The following is a 20578-nucleotide window of genomic DNA, read 5'->3' as shown; positions in this document are numbered from 1 at the left end:
TGGGTACTTTAAGTATATTTTGATACCAATACTCATGTACTTTTACTCAAGTCAATTTTGAATTATTTTACTTGTAACAGAGTATTTCTACATTGCAGTATTGATACTTTTACTCAAGTAAAACATTTGAGTACTTTTCCCACCACTGCAGGAGAGACATGCATGGGGCCCATGCTGTGGAATCCCGCCATGCAGGGCTGAATGAAATGACTGCCTGCCTGAACCACATATTCCACTTGTTGTGTGCTGTGTGAATTCACCTTGTGGTTGATTGAGTGGCATTCCTATTTATTTGGCCATCGGGCATCATGGTGTGTCGACTACATCAAATGTGGATAAAACGTTTTTTTTCTTCTTTTTTTCTTTACTTAAAAAAAACAAATTGCTGGTTGTAGTCCTTAATTTAAATTCCACTATATCTCTTACATTTAAATTCCACTATATCTCTTCATGGCAAACAGGCTTTGCATCTGAGCACAAATTAATCTACAGCAGAGTGACAAAAAGTATGCTTCACTTTCATTCAACACATGTTGATTACTTTTACTTTTGGTACATTTTCATGCCAATACTTTTGTACTTTTACTCAAGTAAATTTAGAATTCCGAACTTTTACTTGTAACGGAGTACTTCTACATCGCAGCATTGATACTTTTCCTTAAGTAAAACATTTGAGTAGCCTACTTTTCCCACCACTGCTTTTTACTCATTTTCTTTCTCTAATGAAACTAGATGCTGGCGCGCACTGCGTCTAGTGCGCTCCAGTGGCCGTCGTACTCGTACCTTTGATTGCGGCGCCATCTAGTGGTAATGTGACGCCAATGCTGCTAAAAAAAACTGTCGGTTGACCCTACATACTTTCCGTAGTTCTACTAAACGTACTAGTCGGTTCGTTTAGTTAGTTTACCCACGTCTGCTGCTTGTGTCGTTGGTTATTAAATGCCGACTTCCATCACAATATGGACAGTGAAGCTCCGTATATAGGCAGTGATAGCCTGATCCACATCTTTACTTTCTTAAGTGTGGAAGATCTGATCAACGTCTCAAGTGTTTGTAAGGTAAGGAGGAGTGGCAGCAAAGTGCGGAAGTGATGTGGGAGGATAAGTCACATACTTCAGTGATACAGACGTAGCTGTAGAATACAACTCTCGTAGACGTATTTATGATTCTGACGTTTTCAATCTACGAGAGTTGTAGGGTTCACGCCCCATGGAGACAGGGACTGATTGATTGATGATTGATTGAGGACTTTCAGCACTATGCCCCGTAGACACTCCAAACATGTACAAATTGAAAATAAAGGTGCTTACCCCCACTCCCTAAATGTTAACTGTCTCTACGTGGTAGTAGTTAAATGTAATAATCGATATCTTTCAATAAAGAAGTGTTTTAATACCGTCTGTGGCCGAACGCCATTTTTTCACCCTCGTTTACTTCCTGTTTACATTTAGTGTAATTCTGGGTTTCACCGGATGCGCCCCGTCACTACCCGTCACTGCCGCCCATTGGGAACTTCCGACAGAATCGGCCACAGACGGCATTAAAACACTTCTTAATTGAAAGATATGGATTATTACATTAAACTACTACCGCGTAGAGACAGTTAACATTTGGGGCTTGGGGGTAAACACCTTTTATTTTCAATTTGTACATGTTTGGAGTGTCTACGGGGTATAGTGCAGAAAGTCCCTGTCTCCATGGGGCGTGAACCCTACAACTCTCGTAGATTGAAAACGTCAGAATCATAAATACGTCTACGAGAGTTGTATTCTACAGCTAGAGGAGTGGCAGCAAAGTGCGGAAGTGATGTGGGAGGATAAGTCACATACTTCAGTGATACAGATGGGTGACACATTAAAGGGGGAATAAAACAACATAATGATAATAAGATTGTCTTATGTCTGAGTAAGATGTTGGTCTGGCTGGCCACTAGCCGCCTTATTATAACTGTAGTACTTCCTTAGCCATGGTTCACATGACGCTCGTCTGTCACAAGCGTCATGGCGCTACTTGTTCCTGGTTTTTAAAATGTCTACATTTACAACCCGTACATCTTCATAAACGTTCAGATTTCAAATATAAAGTGCTGACCCCATGGCCACGGATGTAACAAGTTAAAACGCTTGGGTCTAATTACCCGTATCTTCCGTATTCAATAAAAAGCATTTTAATCCGATTGGTGGCAGAATTTTCACCATATGCTTTCAACTACGCGACCCTATCGGTTGGGAGGTGTACTGCACTCTGATACATTATAACTATGAAAAAAATGGCCACCGATAGGAGTAAAATGCTTTTTATTGAATAATACGGAAGATACCAAGAGGAGCAAGCATAGTCAAAAAGGGGCTGAATCAGGGCCCCTGAGAGGGTCCTGAGGGCCTGGGGGTTGACAAAAGAGGAAGAGTTTGCATGTTCTCCCCGTGTCTCCTAGGGTAGTTAATACCCTCACAAAAACATGTAGTAATCCTGGTCGCTGTACCGCCTCCCCCATGACATGCCTGATGGAGGGGAAGGGAACTGGTTGGAATAACGTGTTCCTTCCACACGCTACGTCCTACCAGGGAAACTCCCCCCTGTCAGGTGACAAGAAGGTCAGTTGGCTCTCATGCATTGAAGGAAGCATGAGCTCGGCCTTGGCCTCCCTAGGCTGAAGGGGACTGGTGTAGCGCTGGTGTAGGGCAGGTGTAGCGCCCAGGATCACTTAAGAAATTGGCACCGGGTGAAAAAAATGGGTTACAAAAATCGCGAGATAAAAGATTTAGAAAAAAAAAAAGAGGAAACTCTGCCCATAAATCTGGTTCATAAAAAACATGAAGTTACCCCTCGTGCAGCTGTGGATGGGGGCATTGTCATCCTGGAAGAGACCACTGGCATCAGTATAGAAAGTGATCACTCAGAATAACTTTGTATTGATTTGCACTGACCCTCCCCTCTATGGGGACAAGTGGTCCCATGCCTGGAAAATGCCCCCCATAAAGGGATCAAGCATTCATGATCTTAGTGTACGACACACATGTACCCGCACACTTTTGGAGAATATAATGAAGGATGACTCATCTGACCATTATCACCTTTTCCCACCTGTTTTTTTGCACCACTGTCTTAACGCAAATACCCCAATAATGAGCCCTCTTTCCTCATAGTCACTTAGATCTCTTACCATCTTGGTCCATATCAAGGTCAGCTGGACCTGTTCAGCATTTTTATAGATGCCACAGAACATGACGGGACGTTAATTTTATAATACAGTACACCTGTATGGAAGCAGATGCATTTGTGTTATGTTTTGCCACTCTTATTCAGGTTTTTTACTTTAATTTATCTCCTGTCTGTATATCTTTTGTCTCAGGGTATTACTGTTACAATAGCTTTTTATTAACCATTACAGGATTGCATTTTTCTTTCCTTCTTACCCCTACGTACATTTGTGTGTTTTCAGGATTGGCTTGAAGCTGCACAGACTCCTTGGTTATGGAGGTACGTTTTTTGTGAGCTTGTCGATCTGCTATTTTCTGCCAAAGCCTCCCCCGTAATAAGGATGCTGGGGTTGAAGTGGTTAATATAGGATAGGATGATCAAAACAACGATCTCTCAAAAATGATCACGAATGGATTGATTCATGACACATATCATGGAAAAAATATCTTTCTCTCTCAGAACTGAGAAGTTTAGCAATTGAAATTTCTTTTTTTGTTGTTGTTGCATTTATCCACTTATGTGATAAATCATGTTTGAAAGCTCGGCATTGTTACGCTGTAATGCTGCCAGGGTTTTAGTTTTGTTTTTGCTTGAATAAAAAAAAGGTAAATTGTTGGTCATCATTACAAATTTTAACCCATTAAGACCTGGGACCCATCTGTGTCACTTTTCGATTTGAGCTAAAAAGCATTATTTGACACTTTGGCTATTCAAAAATAGCAGATATACAAGCTCATAGCACGGCACTGAGTGCCGCGCTACGAGCTTGTAGATCTGCTATTTTTGAAAAATCGTGAAAATGTGTGCAAATCTTTGAATATATATTGTTTTAAAGCAAACATTTTTAACTCGAATCTTTGCTTCTGGGAGTCCCTGGAACAAAACATTTTGAGATGGGGGTCGGCGGCCAAATACGTATCATTTTGGGGGTCCTTGACATGAAAAAGTTTGAAAACCACTGACATAGCAACATACTTTTTTTCATAAAACTGTTAGGATTTAGAAGACATTTGTAGAATCGAAACTTGAATACTGTACATTCTATGTCAAGGGCCAAGGGCCCCTTAGCTGAGAGAGGTGAAGCAGGAAACCCCCCACTACATATCGTATGTAAAATTGTGTTGCAGATTAAACTTTTTCATAGATTTCATAGATAGCTTCATAGACTTGTTTGACAGCACTGTCATCAGTGGTGTTGTGTAATTCTTTTTTTTTAAACCACTTAAAACCCTCAATACTAGTAAACTTGACCTTTTTGGCTCTGTACTTGGTTTGCTTGTTTTTCACTCTACACCAAACCTCTTGAGCTTGTAGATCTGCTATTTTCAGCTATTTTCGGCCTAGCATCCCTCAGAATAGGAATGCTAAGGTTGAAATGGTTAACCCCTTAAGACCTGGAACGCATCTGTGTCACTTTAGATTTCTTTGGCTATTCAAAAATAGCAGATATACAAGCTCATAGCGCGGCACCGAGTGCCGCGCTATGAGCTTGTAGATCTGCTATTTTTGAATAATCTTGAAAAAAATATTTTTCAATTTTTTTCAAAAAACTGTTAGGATTTAGCTTTTTTTAAAGAATCGCATGTAAAAAAAAAAAGAAAAAAAAGTGGTTAATGTAAAAAAAAAGAAGGGAAAAAAAGTTTCTATCGCACAAAGATTTGGCGGCCCCCCTGTAGAATCTCTTGGGGACCCCTTAGGGGTCCCGGACACCCTTTTTGAAGACCCCTGTTCTATGTGATCTGTTCAGGAGGATGTGCCTCCAGTGCTGGGGCTTCTGTAACATCGCCGTGGTGGACAGTGAACACACGAGGGACGCGTGGAAGAGGTACTACCTGCGTCGCGCCCACATGGAGACCAAGATGACGCAGGGCAGGGCCGGCTGCGACTACGCCTGCAAAGGCCTGAGGGGTCACACGGGTATGTGCTTGTACATGATACTGTACCAGGTCTCTTTCTGTGTCTCTACAGCAGTGGTTCTCAAAACCTTTTTAATGCCAAGGACCCCCAAACTGATATGTATTTGGCTGCGGACCCCCCCATCTATTCTCTCCCTAGCGATTATTCTATCAATGACTTTTTCCGATTAATCAAATGATCGAGAACGTCTTTGTTGTAGTGTATTATTCAAATGTATATTTTTTAGATTATTTATTTATCAACAAATTGATTAACCACTTAAAGGTTTAATGACATTCACTTTTACACCACATTCAAAGTCTTTGTCATGGTCCTTCAAAAGTGTACAAAAAGTTTTAAGTGAAAATTCCATTCCAGTGATCCATGGCAGGTGTTTTTCTCTCACATTTCTAAAGCCTTTTCAACTGCAATGAAAAAAGAAATCTTTGCCTGCGGGTGTTGCTGGTGAGGGATTTTGCCTGTCAATCATCACCTCTGCTCCACCCCCCCCCCCAAAGGAAAGGATAGGGGAGGGGAGGGGCGAGGAGGAGAGTGGGTGGGATTAATCGGCTGTGACCTCACTGCCGAAGGGCCAAGCTCAGATTACTTTTCAGCCTAATTATTCAGAAAACCCCAGACCACAGAAAATCCACTGAATGTTCTAAGTTCAGGTTTTTTGGGTGTAATTGAGGTCATAAAACCCCAAATAAAACATTGAAAATGAATGTCATGTTACCTTTAAGCCCTATTTTATACTTAGTGCACTCAAAAATTGTGAAAATCGCAACGCATTGTGAGCTTAATTGTAGATCGGTTATTTTCCCTATTTTAGAGTGTTGAAGTGCAAATGTTTGCCAACAATGACACATCCAAAATAGGGATTATTAATTGATTATTTTATGAAATCATCAATGATATATATTTTTTAAATATATAATTGATTAAATCAATTAGTTCGATTAGTGTTTCACCCCTTTCTGCCATGATGCCACGGCACTCTTAACCTCATTCTATTGGTGTGAAATGGTCGTCATCGTCTATTTCTAGGCAGAGTGGTTGGTCTGGTGTACCTGGAGAAGAACACACCCACCGCTACGGAGCCCTGGAGTTTCCGGAGCACCGTCTGCAGTGCCTCTACTGACGGGACAGTGCGAGCGTGGGATGTGAAGAATGTTAGTAAAAAAAAACTACATTTCATAGAGGGATTCGTTGTGGATTTGCTGGGTTTTGTAGCTTAGGAGCAGAGTTTGCCCATGCCTTCAAATACTATTTAATTGTTTAACCCATTAACCATTTCACTGCCAATCACGTAGATCTACGCGAACCGATTTAAAGCCGCCACGTGCCAATCGCGTAGATCTACGTGAAGTGATTTTTTTTTCCAATTTCACCCAAAGACCAAGGAGATATGATTAGTTGAAGATCTAGACTCCTATCCACTTCCTTGTTAACTTAAAACTTAAAAAGTCTATATTTCGGCTCCTGAGTACTTTTTTTTTTCCAATTAAAAACTCTGGCACTGGCTAAAAAAATATGAAAATACCTCCGGCAGTAGGCCTGAGGCGATTCTTTAAAAAAATTGAAATCCTTTTTTTTTTGGAAAAAAAATAAAAAAAAAATTTTTTCACGATTTTTCAAAAATAGCAGATATACAAGCTCGTAGCGCGGCACTCGGTGCCGCGCTACGAGCCTGTATATCTGCTATTTTTGAAAAGCCAAAGAGATCTAAAGTGACACAGATGCGTTCCAGGTCTTAATGGGTTAATGTAAATATAGAACGATGAAGGCACCCGCACACCGTGCCCGTCTTACGCAGAGCAGGAGAAGAACTTTTAAGTAATCGTTTCGGTCACGTTTCGGTCACCAAGACCTTCAAGCTGCATGACTGCAGAAGGTCTTGGTGACCCGAAACTGTTTGTGTGCGGGTGCCTTGCTGCCTTTATTGTTCTTCGTTCATCGCTGTGTGCTTCACCTACGCACCCGTCACAAAGACATCATTACCTTGTGTACAAAAGCCTTGCAACAGTTAAAGGAGTAGTTCAACCAAAAAATTACTTATTTTCTATCAATTACACACCCCATCAAGCATTGAATTCAGGGAGATTTTTTAGTTTTTGTCTCATTCCTAAGTCAATAATTTGATGACCGGCGGTCTCTCCGGTAGGAGACTCAAAGGAGACTCTTTGAGTCTCCTACCTACCGGATACATTAACGTCTTTCTGTCGGTCCTCAAATTATTGGCATAGGAATGCGACAAAAACTAAATAATCTCCATGAATTCAATGCTTCATGGGGTGTGTAATTGATAGAAAATAAGTCATTTTTGGGGTGAACTACTCCTTTTAATGTGTAAATATAAAACAAATGTCAATCCTACTCTTCTTTTAATCTGATTCTAATAGAACATTTGGTAGGAATGCAACCTTTAATGACAGGCAGAGAAGCAGAGACAAATGTGAAAGGGATTGAAGCTCAATTATACTGTACAGACATGAGTGAATTGGCAATGACTACAATAGGGTCGAAAAGTCACTATAAACAGTACCAGCAATGAAACAACATAATGTCAACAGGGGGCGGCATTGCTGTATTATTATCTTTATTTAAACATTCATAAATCATAAAGGGACCACAATAGAAATAAGCCCTCAAGTGCTTTTGTGTTTTATCATGTTGACAGATATGTACCAAAATATGTCTGTCTATGCATTTCAATAAAGAAGTCAATCAATCGATCAGTTAAAGTCCAAATGTATTATGTATTCACACAAGCTAGCATCTTGGGTGGCCATTTAATCCATTCAAATCGGGAACGCATCTGTGTAACCACTTTAACCATTATTTTATACTTTGGCTATTCAAAAATAGCAGATATACAAGCATATAGCGCGGCACTCGAGTGCCGCGCTATGAGCTTGTAAGTCTTGTAAGTCGGGGCTTGATCAACCCCGGCTGGGTCACCTGGGTGAGGGTGTATGTTGTTGCGAGACCCGAAACACCTGTTGACCCCAGGCTACAACAATGATGATACGTCCCAGGTGCATCCATGTGATGTTTTTTCGTTTTCTGCTATTTTTGAAAGATCGTGAACATTTGTGCAACTCTTGTATATATATATATGTCTTTTTAATATATATATATATTTTTAAAGGGAACTTTTTTTACTCAAATCTTTGCTTCTTGGGGTCCCTGGAACAACATAATTTGAGATGAGGGTCCGCGACCAAATACAATAAATTTTGGGGGTCCTTGGCATGAAAAAGGTAGAAAACCTATGATATAGAAACACTTTTTTTTTCATGTTAAAACTGTTAGGATTTAGAAGACATTTGTAGAATCCCCAGAAGCAAAGAATTGCGTACAAATCTTCACAAACTTTCACGATTTTCTTAAAATAGCAGATCTAGATGCTCATAGCGCGGCACCTGAGCTTATAGATCTGCTATTTTTTGAATAGCCAAAAGAACTGACACAGTCAGATGCTTTCCCGGTCTAAACGGGTTAACCCATTAATACCTGGAACGCATCTGTGTCACTTTTAGATTTCTTTAGGCTATTCAAAAATAGCAGATATACAAGCTCATAGCGCGGCACCGAGTGCCGCGCTACGAGCTTGTAGATCTGCTATTTTTGAAAAATCGTGAAAATTATTTTTTTACATTTTTTTCCGAAAAACTGTTAGGATTTAGAAAATGTTTAGAAGCGGCCTCAGGTCTTAATGGGTTAAGTGAACTAAATTAGCTTGTTGTGTTCTTTTTCTATTTGTTTAGGGGGTGGAGTTGTGGCGCAGCGCCGTGCAGAGTCCTCTGACAAGTATTGTCAGTGACAGGGAGCATGGACTAGTGATTACATCCGATTCCTCGGGGCTTATCAAGAGCTGGCAGGCTCAGACAGGAGTGGAGGTGGCGTCATACGCCACCGCATCTCCACGCTGCACGTTACTACCATACACTGTTAAAGACGGCTGCTTTCTCTTTGTAAGTTACCATAACCAAATTCTTCAAATCTTTTGCTCACGTTATCTTTACTCGAGTCCCCTCAGTTTCTTTTCTAAAATGTCGACGCTTTCTCTTAACCCATTGAGACCTGAAGCCCGATTCTACATGTCTCCTAAATCTCAACAGTATTCTGAAAAACGTATGTTTCTATATCAGCGGTGCTCAATCTTTTTCATGTCAAGGACCCCCAAAATTATATGTATTTGGCCGCGGACCCCCATCAAAATATCTTGTTCCAGGGACCCCCCAGAAGCAAAGATTTGAGTTAAAAATGTTCGCTTTAAAAATATATTATGTTCAAAGATTTGCACACATTTTCATGATTTTTCAAAAATAGCAGATCTACAAGCTCGTAGCGCGGCACTCGGTGCCGCGCTATGAGCTTGTAGATCTGCTATTTTTGAATAGCCCAAAGTGTAAAATAATGCTTTTTAGCTCAAATAAAAAAATGACACAGTTCCAGGTCTTAATGGGTTAATTCAAATGTTTCTCAGGTTGGCACCGCTCAAGGATCACTGCACACTCTGAGTGGTCCCGAGTGGTCCAAAACGTCCAGTCTAGTGGTGTGCGACTCTTTCAACGTCAACCTCCTGCTCGCTTCTCCTGACAAGAAGTGGATCTTGGCGGGAACCAAAGACAATCGTGATTTGAGTCCAAAGGTAATTCTAGCTTTTGGTTTTAACCCATTATGACCGGGAACGCATCTGTGTGTCATTGTTAGATTTCTTTGGCCATTCAAAAAATAGCAGATGTACAAGCTCACTGGTGCCGCGCTACGATCTGCTATTTTTGAAAAATCGTGAACATTTGTGCAAATCTATGAATAATATATATTCTACAAATGTCTTCTAAATCCTAACCGTTTAAAAAAAAAACGTATGTTGCTATAATATCAGTGGTTCCCAAACTTTTTCATGTCAAGGATACCCAAAATTATATGTATTTCGCGACGGACCCCCATCTAAATTTTTTTTGTTCCAGGATCCCCCAGAAGCAAAGATTTGAGTTACAAATGTTTGCTTTAGAGATTTACAAATTTTTTTCCCTAAAAAATAGCAGATTTATGAGCTTGTATAGTATAGTATAAAATATGGATAAAGTGGTTACACAGATGCGTTCCCGGTCTTAATGGGTTAAGCGCCATAATGCTTGCTTTATATTACATTTCGATGCAGGTGATAAATACAGCCGATAATAATTGATAATAGTGGAAAATAAAACCAGGATCAGACGTTTAATTTCTTCTGTATGATGGCAGGTGATCTCTGCTGCCAGTTTGATCAATCCGTCTGCGGAGGAAGATCCTCTGAGCCAATGTCTGCCGGTCCCAGGGTTCCACGCGGCCGTCTTCATGCCCACCCAGCCTGCTAGACTGGCCATCGTCCACCAGGGGGAGCGCTCTGGCCCCGGAGTCCTCACTGTGCTGGATGTCAGCATGAAGACGTCCAGATACAAGTCAGAGATCCAGGGTATCTATCCACTTTAGTCTGTGTCTGTGAATGTCGTACCTGTATTCTAAAGCTAATGGATGCATGCCGTAATCCATGGGTCTTTAATTTTTGGCATAGAGGTTTGGTGTAGAGGGGAAAAAGGAGCAAACGAAGTACAGAGCCAAAGGTCAAGCTTACTAACCCAGTGAGCCATAGTCGGCGATTCGACCTCTGTCTAAAAACCGGGTTATAACTGGTCTAAAAGTGAAACTTCTAGGCTAAGCCTAGACGTTGATTCGCGTTATTTTTTAGGCGTCTATATATATTACGTTACATTACATGTACATATTACATACTACATTTCAACAGCTATAATATAGACGGTCTATATATAGACTCTTAAAAACTTTCACTTTTAGACCAGTTATTAACTGTATTTTAGGAAGTCTAGTAGCCCGACAAATGCTCAGTGGGAAGTATTGAGGGAATTAAATGTCAGAAAATACACATGAACACGAATCCAACATACACTGATGACAGTGAGTACTGTCAAACAAGTCTATGAATCCATCTATGGAATAGTTTAATCTGCAACACAGTCCTATTATACATTAGACGAAAGTCCCAGCTTCCGTCCACATTCAATATGATATGTCCGTCATTTTCGTGCCATGCACATCACACACAAAACATTAAAACACGCCAGTGCCTCAACGCAGCCGCTAACAACAACACCGAGTCGGCACGTCTGGGTTGCCAGGTAGGAGGACAAACAAGCAGACAGGTCAGTGTTGCCAGATTGTGCGCCAGAAACAAGCAACCAAGCAAAAAAAAAAGCCAGCCGAAGGGGTCCGCGATGTTTCGCAGGGGTCCAAAGGGGTCCGCGATGTTTTGTGTGGGTCCCAAGACTCCCAGGGTCCCCCTTGTATCTATATACTAAAAAAAATTAAAAAAAATTAAAAAAATTAAAAAAAACTACAATATGTAGTGGGGGGGGGGGGGGGGGTCCCTGCTTCATCTCTCTCTCAGCTAAGGGGTTCTTGGCCTGAAAGATGTTGAAGACCCCTGCCGTAATCGATAAGAACAAGAACAAGTATAAAATAGAACTTGCAGCCCTACTTTCAAGTCATGTGGCCCAAGTATGAATTTGCCAATAGACCTCAGTTTGCCCGTGTATAATTTAGAAGGTTTTCCATTGTAGTGGTGCAGCACGGGAGTTCCTCTTGCCTGCTGTTGAACAAATCTGCACACAACGTCCTTCTGGAGGCCAAGGACGACGACACGCTCGTGATGGCGGATCACCAAGACCTCTGGATATGTTCTTTGAAGTTCGACACCAGTGTGAAATTCCTGGCTGCAAATGTTTCGTCCATATCTGTGGTAGGCTCTTCTCTTGTGGTAAAAAGTAATATACAATGCACTTCGTAGCTAGCCTGCTAAACCATCCCGGTCGCGTGAATACACATTATTATAATGTGTGGTCGGTGTCTGTCAATCACAGGGCCCTGAGCGCAGACGCTGGTTGGCTCTTCCACTTTTTTACTAGTGGAGTAGAAGTGAAAGTACTGAAAACTGGAAAAAAGTAAAAAATCCTCAAAATTGTACTTAAAGGGACTACACCATGAATTAAAAAAATATATATATATTTAATATCATATTGTTTATGTCCCTGAAACGTTTTTCAAAAGGTTTGAGCCTAAATCAAGCCTCAGATATACTCATTCCAACTAACTTCTCTCTGGCTTATAAAGCACTTTCACCTGCAATACCACATTGTCCTGTTTGGCACGGGGCGCTATTGAGCCAGTTTGTATGCATGTTATCTCCTGGTTCTGTGTGGAAAAAGTACAAAAAAAAAATAAGAAAAAAATAAAAAGATTTTTTTTTTTTTTTTTTTTTACTGAAAAACGGCAGGGATTGTACCCTGACGTGACGTCATGTCAGGGACCAAATCAGTTTGGCCTGTTTTGAGACCAATTTACAGAAAACCCCAGATTTGCTGTGAAAGCCTGAGTGTTCAAACTGGGGTATTTTGGGGGATAGAAGAGAGGTAGGGGAGACCAAAAACACACAAAAAAGAAGAAAAAGTTCAAATTCATGGTGTAGTCCCTTTAAGTACAGTACTTGAGTAAATGTACTTAGTTACTTTACACCACTGCACACGATAATGTGAATTTACGCGACCGGGATGGTTTACCAGGCTACTTTATAGGTGTGAAACATAATTTGGGCACTCAATGAGTTAACTTGCAGGCAAGTTGTCAAGAAATCAAGTGTGTCTTCACCGGTGTTGCCAGATTCTGTGAAAGAAACAAGCAACCAGGTCTAGGAAAACCAGCCCAAAAGAAGCGACTATGGGCTACATGTGCACTTTAACATATACATCAGCTATTTGAAAATAGCAGATCTACAAGCTCACAGCGCGTCGCGATGCGACGCGCTGTGAGCTTGTAGATCGGCTATTTTCAAATAAAATCTTGCGGGGAAATTATAATGAGCAGATCTGGCAACCCTGGGCTTCACACTTTTCTCAGCTATAATTAGTCAACTATTTTCATGCACTTGTGTTTTACAGGATAGCTTCCGTGTGGTGGCTGCGTGTCGGGACCTTTCTTTAAGAGTGTACACATGGACAAAAGACCAGGACCGAGACGAGGGGCGTCACGCCCTGAAGAGCCGATACCACTTACTGGGAGGTTCCCACACAATGTCCAGGTATAATACAGGAGCACTGTGTCAACAACAGACAGTTAAAGTAGGGCTGCAACAGCTAACGGAAAGAATCGATTTAATTGTAATAATCGATAATCTAATGAGAGAATCTGTTAACCCATTAAAACCGGGAAAGCATCTGTGTCATTTAGATTTTAGCTATATATATATATTCCCTTTGTGGCTTAGTGGTTAAGATGTTGGCTTTCCACGCGGGAGAGCCCGGTTCGAATCCCGGGCGTTACAATGGTGCCGTGACCCCGGATCGGGTTTCCCCCGCGGGAGGAGGTCAAAAGGGGGGGTGAGTGTAGCAGAGTGGTTCACAACCTCAGCCTGATGGCCTGAAAGTCTTAATATCTCCCCCGAGTCATAGGGTATTCCCTTTGGTTTAGTGGTTAAGATGTTGGCATTTCACGGCGGGAGACCCGGGTTCGAATCCCGGGCGTGATATATATGTTACAGTATGATTGGAGAACCAGTACGATTGAAGAAGGCTCGCTCGTTTTTACCACCCACCCAGCAATTCTGTAGAAGCAACACTAGAGGGAGCCACAAGCCAGGCTTGTGCACAAGCATATATTGCCGCGACCACACACACACGTGCGCGCGTGTGTGACCGGCTTCGAGTGCTATCAATGCATTGAATGGGGAAATAGGCGAGTTTATTAGACCTTTCAATGGGCGAAATAGGCTACTACCTACCCGCGATTTATCAGACCATTCATTCAGGAGCTACTGACCTACTTGGAGGCGGAGCAGTCCGCACAACAATATTTACGATTCTGTGCCTATCGGTACATAACTCAAACGGCGCTGAGTAGGCACAGGCGAACGTCACACCGTTCAGGACGGCAACTCGGTCGCCTTAGCTCCCTCTGTGGTCCTTCACGGGGTGACAGTTCGCCTGTGACTGCGCGCCTCCGTCAGGGTCCAAAACCAAAAGCGAAACCTAAACTGAACTATTAAGTCATGTCAGTTGGTAGGTTAGTATGTCTTGATAACACCCAATGAATGGTCTGATAAATCGTGGGTAGGTAAGTAGGTCGCCTATTTCGCCCATTCAAAGGTCTAATAAACTCGCCTATTTCCCCATTCAATGCAGATAGCATTCGAATCAGGTGGACTGTTAAGATACTTTTATTGTGTTCTGCTGGCTTTTGTTTTAGTTTCTCCCTGACACACACACACACACACACACACACACACACACACACACACACACACACACACACACACACACACACACACACACACACACACACACACACACACACACACACACACACACACACACGGAGGAGGAGAAGGAGAAGGAGGAGCAGCTCCTCCTCCTCGCGAGCCTCGCTAATAAACCCTGTCTCGAAAAGCCCCGCATCGCCCCGTGCCTAAAAACGAGCGCTCTGTCTTCAATCGTACTGGTTCTCCAAACGTACTGTGACATATATATATATATATCAGGGTTTCCTGCAGGAAAAATGTTAGCCTAGGGGGGAGAGACCTGTGCAAGCCAGAAGGAGCCGGGGATCGAACCAGGAACCTTATGATTCCAAGACGGCGGCTCTAGCTCCTATGTTGACTTTTGTCTTGTGCTAACTCTGTGATTGTGTTTGCTGTATTTTTGACTGATTTGATTGAATACTTCATTGGGTCAGAAATGTAAACAGCACATGGTACAGTAAGACATTAAAGCTAAAAAAGATAGCACAGAAAAGTATTGGGGACTTGTTTCCATTGTGGTCCTGGGTATTCAATTCATCAACATAGCATAAAATAATTAACACAATAATACATGTCATCAACAAAAACAAACACTGTGCCGCTGCTTGTGTTTAACCACTTGAACCCCAAGCGTCCATATTTTTTGGGGGGACATCAGGTAAAAAATTGCCGAACTCACAAGCTCACAATGTGTCACGTTGCGGCGCATTGTGAGCCTATAGATCGGCTATTTTTTTGAATGTACAATGTTTATGTAGTTTTTTTAGTCATAGTGTTTTGAATAAAATTCCTTTAAGTTTTAGTCATATTTTAGTCATCTGAAATATTTTCTACAGTTGATTTAGACGACTAAAATGTATGTTGGCACAGTAGGCCGTGATGGCATCGTAATGCCGGATTTATACTTAGCTGTGTGCCGAAAATAGCCGATCTACAACGTGAGATCACAACGCAGACGTGTTGTGAGCTTGTAGATCGACTATTTCCGTCTGCTTTTAGTTTTGGTTTTTATTTGTTTACGAAATTGACTGTGTATTTATTCATAGTTTTAGTCATCATAGCTTAGACAACATTAAAGGGGGGAAAAAAATATTGGCTTAGGAATGTGACAAAAAAACAAAACAAAAAGTCTCCATGGGGTGACTAATCGATAGAGGTGAATCATTTTTGGAGATGGACTATCCCTTTAACACTGGTTGTAACTCAAGTCCAGTTCTCTAAGACTAGAGGGGTTGAAGACTAGCTGACCACTCAGCTGAACTCAGGGTTTCTTTGCTGCGATAGTGGAAGGCTTTCTGAAATCTTCCTGAAGCTTATCTTGATGCTGACATGATCTGACATGGCATTAATGGTGGCTGAAACACCTAGGCTGATTTTGTAGTATGTTTTTCAATTCCAGTAATACAAAAAGAACGGAAAAAAAGAACTACATCAGGGTAAAAAAAAAACATGCCAGATCAATGGGCTCTATGCACAGTAGCCATTGGGCCCCTTCATTACTTTCTATACAGCTGTTACCAATGATTCTAAGGCTCTGATCCATTTAGTGTAGCACAGTCACAGTGATTCTCAAACTTTTTTACCAAATGGACCGGAACCAAATGGTCCATTTGGTTCCATTTGTACACTCTCAGAGTTGACAACAACAGATCCCCAAACCGGTTGTTATGGGGAGCGCTGGTACTTGGTCTGCTCTCTTTTCCCCCTCTACACCAAAGCCTCGTTGCTGAAAATAGTTCACAATACGTTGCATGTGAGCTTGTAGATTGGCTGTTTACGGCAAATACTCCCCCGAGAATGGGGATGCTAGGGTTCAAATGAATCATGTAAAAATATATATATATCACAGAAGGATTTGGTGGCCCCACCTGTACTGTAGTAAATCAGAGGACCCCTAGGGGTCCCTAATCCCTGTTGAAGACGCATGCAGAAGAGCATTATTGACTGTGTTCAATTGATCTGTGGTTTATGAATGTTTGTTTTTTAGTGGACTGTTTTTGTTTGTTGTCTCCGCCAGGCCGAAAGGCATGGCGAGAGAGTATGTTTTGCACCCTGTCTGTCCGCGTGTCCGTCCGCGTGTCCGTCCGTCCGACCGTCCATGTGTCCTTCTGTCTCCGGCACCGTTGGCCCGGTCGCTGCGAAACTGTGCACACACACTCCCTGGATGCCAATGCCGAACCTCTGCCCCAAATTTTTCAGATCAGCCTGTCATAGCCCACCATGAGGCCGACTTTTGCAAAACACATTACTCCTACAGATTTTGTCCAAACATCACGCAAATCGGTACACAGTATCTCTATAGTCATGTGATCAACACGGACCTGTCCGATCTTTCATATTCCATCCTGATTGGCTAATATTGGCTTCCAAAGTTTGCAGGATTGGTTAGTTTTGAACAAAATGCCTGAAATCAACGCAGCATGCGATTTCCGTAAACCTTTGCACGCACATTCCCACTGTTGGTAGTCAAGGCAGCCAGTTCCCACCTGATGTCGTGTGGCAGTCCTGACTGCTCCAGACGGTACTGAATAACTGACAGCTTGCATAAAGTCTTCAGACTAGGGCTCAAGTCTAAGATGTACAGGTCATAGGGTGTTTGACATCCTCCACAGAGGATGATACGATCTCCCAGCATGCAACAGCACATTATGAACCTTTGGGGCGGTCCTTTCCCCTTGGGCTCAACCTTCTTCCAGGAGAAGGTCTTTGGATTGAATTTCCACAGATCAGTGTAAATCTGATAGGTGCCGCTGGAGGAGCCACCATATATGTACAGCTCTCCATTGTGGGCAAAGGCTGAATGCATGCCGCGTTGTTTTGGAAGAATCTGTGCAGAAGGTGTGTTCAGCCAGCAGTTGGTCTCTGTGTCAAACACTCTGATGTTGTTGCACTGGTCCCCATAGCCCCCAAATACATACATCTTTGTCCCGATAATGGTGGCAGAGTGACGCCATGAAGCAGGTGGTGGAGTGCCTCCTGTGTTAATTAAAGACCACACCATTGTGGTGGTGTCCAACTTGTCGATGTCATTAGAGTATCCAGTCCTCTGGTTGTATCCTCCATGTATAAAAATGACCTTCCCCAAGACACAGGCTGAGTAGTTGTTCCTCCCCTCTGGAACAGTCCCTGACACCTTGGGCTTGAACCATCTGTGGGTGTCGACATCAAATGCATGAAACACGCTGTCGTTATACTCACTTATAAGGAAGTTATACCCTCCCCAGATGTAGATGATATCTTCTACCAGCACAGCTGGGTGGCCGTAGCACATGGACGGACCCTCAAAGGGACGCTCTCCTCTTCCAGGTGTCACCGGGGGTAACGTCCTCCAGCGTAAAGACACTGTGTTGAAAACGTTCACGTTACCCCTGGCAAAGGCGTACACCTTGTCCTCCACTGCAACAGCAGAATAAGCTTTTTCTACTGGTGTTCCATTCAGATGGACCGTCCAGCGCAACATTTCTCACACCGTAGACCAAGTTGGATTCGTAAGAATCTGTCTCTGCAAAAAAAAATGCAGTCCTACTATTAAACAGATACTCGGCTGTTTGTATGACCAGATCCAAAAGCCGCTATGAGATTATCCAAGAAGTAGGTACAACCGATATGTAATGCTTTAGGCTGGGAAACCAACTACTGATGAGTTGTGTTGATGCTTATTTCTCTGGAGGGAGGTCTTGTCGCTCAGGGTCGCTGATGGAACTGAACTAACCAGCAAGTTCTATTGCCTTTATACCGTTGGCTGCGGCCCTGGTGTCACTATGGTGATGTCAGTGTGTTCAGCTACAGCAGACAGTGTTCTCGGCTACACGGCAGACAGTGTTCTCGGCTACACGGCAGACAGTGTGTTCAGCTGTGTTGGAAAAAGGCTTTCAGCGTAAGTCGCTACAGGCAGATAAATCTGTTGGTAAAAGTTGCTAAATGATGTTTTGTTCGTTTGACAATTACTTTTAAAGGACATGGTCGTGATGATGACATTGTGATGTCGTTGCACGATGACATCATCGTGCAACGACATCACAATGTCGACACCTTGTTAGTAGAATCTCCTGACCCCCGCCCCCACCCCTACTTTCTCTGTAAATATACCTTATGCTTTAAGCTTTATTCCAATATTTGTTGTAGGATATTTTGTATTGTGTTGTATTGTCTGTATTACAATACAATGAATTGTACTGATGAATTGAGTACAAAGGGCCACAATGGGAAAAAAGGTTCCTTGAGATATCCTTTTTAACATAACATTTGACTGCACTACCTGTAGGCTACTGTTAATAAGCATGTTAATAAAGTATTCAATCAATGCAGCTGCAGACACGACGAGCACCCGATTGTAAACAATATATGCGTGCACGATGGTGGATGGTCCTGGCTAACGCCTAGAACAATAACATCTCTCACGCGAGTCACCACGGCGGAGTGATCTCGGATCGGAAATTAGTGGTTTTCCCCACTGTAAAAAGTTAAGGAAATATGGAGTCTATTTTGCAAGGAGATAGAATGGGAGCGGACGGGAGCCAGTTTTTTTGGCACAGAGATCCATCTGTCCCCTCCTTCTCAGAGTCACCGTGGGTGATTCCAGAGCTGTGCTAGCCCCCCCTTGTGGAAAAAAAACTAAAAAAACAAAAAGATTGATTTCACATAGATTTACGGTTTTGGCACTCATCGTCACTTTTTGCAAAACCGTAGATTCACGGTTTTGGCAGCCCAAGTGCTAATTTGAAGCCCATTGACCGAAAGTAAAAGGTTTACGTTCGTCTGACTTGACGAACATGCTAAGCTTTGCTGACCACTGATCGTTCAATAAACTAAAACAAAAAAAATAGCAGCTATACAAGCTACTGTAAACTACTGATTTAGAAGGCATTATTGTGGAATCGGCCTCAGATCTTAATGGGTTAATACTTGATGCCTTCTTTGGGTATGTCGTTATAGGAGAAACCTTTTCAAAACATTTACAAACTTTCAAGAATAGTAGAAATAGAAGATCAACCAAAAAAACACTGTTTTAAAACCTTTCCCTGCTGGTGTCTTGTGTTCCAGGGGCTTCAGTCATGTGGCCTGTGACTACTCCAGCATTGTGGCCGTAGCGGAAGGCAACGATGGGAAAGATGTCCTGAAAGCTTACTCTTTCACCTCCTAAAGACCAAAAGCACCTTGTGAAAAACATGATGGCACTACTGACATTTGCACTGTCCATCCACTACAGTAGCTTTTTTTATTCAAGGGGAACTTTGCCTATTTGTAAAGTATAGTAAGTTTTATTGTTTGTGAAAATAATCTGACATAACTCACAGCTTACTCGCTCGCTCTCTAGGCGCTGTTAAATCTGATTTGTATCTGATATTCACACGTCTTCCTCGCAAAGAAATGTTAGGGTTCATGTTCCCCTTTGAGAATGATTTAACAGATATGCTTATTGTCTATATGTGGCATTTTAGAAATCCTATGTTTACAAATGCAAATAAAAAACAGCCACGCATTGTCCACTCTACTTGCTCACTAAAGAAACCGTTTTTTTATTATTATTATTAGCAACATTTCATTACAAGACCTTCTTCAGGCGTTTGATATGCTGAAACGTTGCTAATAAAATAAAACAGTTTCTTTATTGAGCAAGTAGATGGGAGTGAAGGTGATTTATATTTTTCAGTGTGCGTCTGTGATGCTCCACTAACGCACCTGTCGCCAAATGATTTTGTTTTTGTTTAATACCAGAAATCCTATGTTTACAAAAAGAAATTATACTGGGTGTCATCATCATATGAGGCCTTATGTTATGGGAAAGGTATGGAATGGAACACACACTAGTGTTCTTCACTGGTTCAAGGGTAACCTACTGTATTATAAATAAACCTTTTGAAACTAATGTACTCTATTCTTGTACATAACGTATATATAAGTCTTAGGGCATATTGTGTTGCAACATTTATTCTGATGTGGTCCATTATAAACGGTGGTAAATATTGACAGAAGATATTACTGTGGCAAGATAGTTCTTATACATTGTGATGTTTCACATACCATGGAATTAAGATATTAAGTCTAAGATATTAAGTCTACACAAAATCCATTATGTTTTAGGTATAAAATATATATAATTACATTTTACATAATATATCG

At 41.8% G+C, this 20578-nt stretch overlaps 1 protein-coding gene across 1 annotated transcript; it reads left to right on the top strand.

Moving 5' to 3' along the window:
* The first annotated feature begins 873 nt into the window (after positions 1-873).
* fbxw12 (F-box and WD repeat domain containing 12) lies at positions 874-20280 on the top strand. The gene is made up of 10 exons (XM_080444110.1): positions 874-1058; positions 3443-3480; positions 4949-5118; positions 6145-6269; positions 8868-9074; positions 9590-9754; positions 10354-10564; positions 11727-11905; positions 13101-13240; positions 19499-20280. Exons 1-10 carry the CDS (start codon positions 960-962, stop codon positions 19596-19598), a joined length of 1434 nt encoding a protein of 477 aa, XP_080300236.1. The 5' UTR covers positions 874-959; the 3' UTR covers positions 19599-20280.
* The last annotated feature ends 298 nt before the right edge of the window (positions 20281-20578 follow it).

This window comes from Gymnoscopelus braueri, assembly GCF_963280865.1.
Source record: "Gymnoscopelus braueri genome assembly, chromosome: 12".
In the NCBI taxonomy this organism is placed as follows: Eukaryota; Metazoa; Chordata; class Actinopteri; order Myctophiformes; family Myctophidae; genus Gymnoscopelus; species Gymnoscopelus braueri.
Note: the sequence above shows the minus strand (reverse complement) of the source record. Positions and strands in the feature narration are given on the sequence as shown.

Excerpts from the sequence above, each read along its gene's own strand:
- fbxw12 (XM_080444110.1), top strand. The coding sequence starts at position 960 with ATGGACAGTGAAGCTCCGTATATAGGCAGTGATAGCCTGATCCACATC. Across the intron at positions 1,059-3,442 it reads ACGTCTCAAGTGTTTGTAAG|GATTGGCTTGAAGCTGCACA; the intron begins GTAAGGAGGAGT and ends GTGTGTTTTCAG. Across the intron at positions 13,241-19,498 it reads GGTTCCCACACAATGTCCAG|GGGCTTCAGTCATGTGGCCT; the intron begins GTATAATACAGG and ends CTTGTGTTCCAG.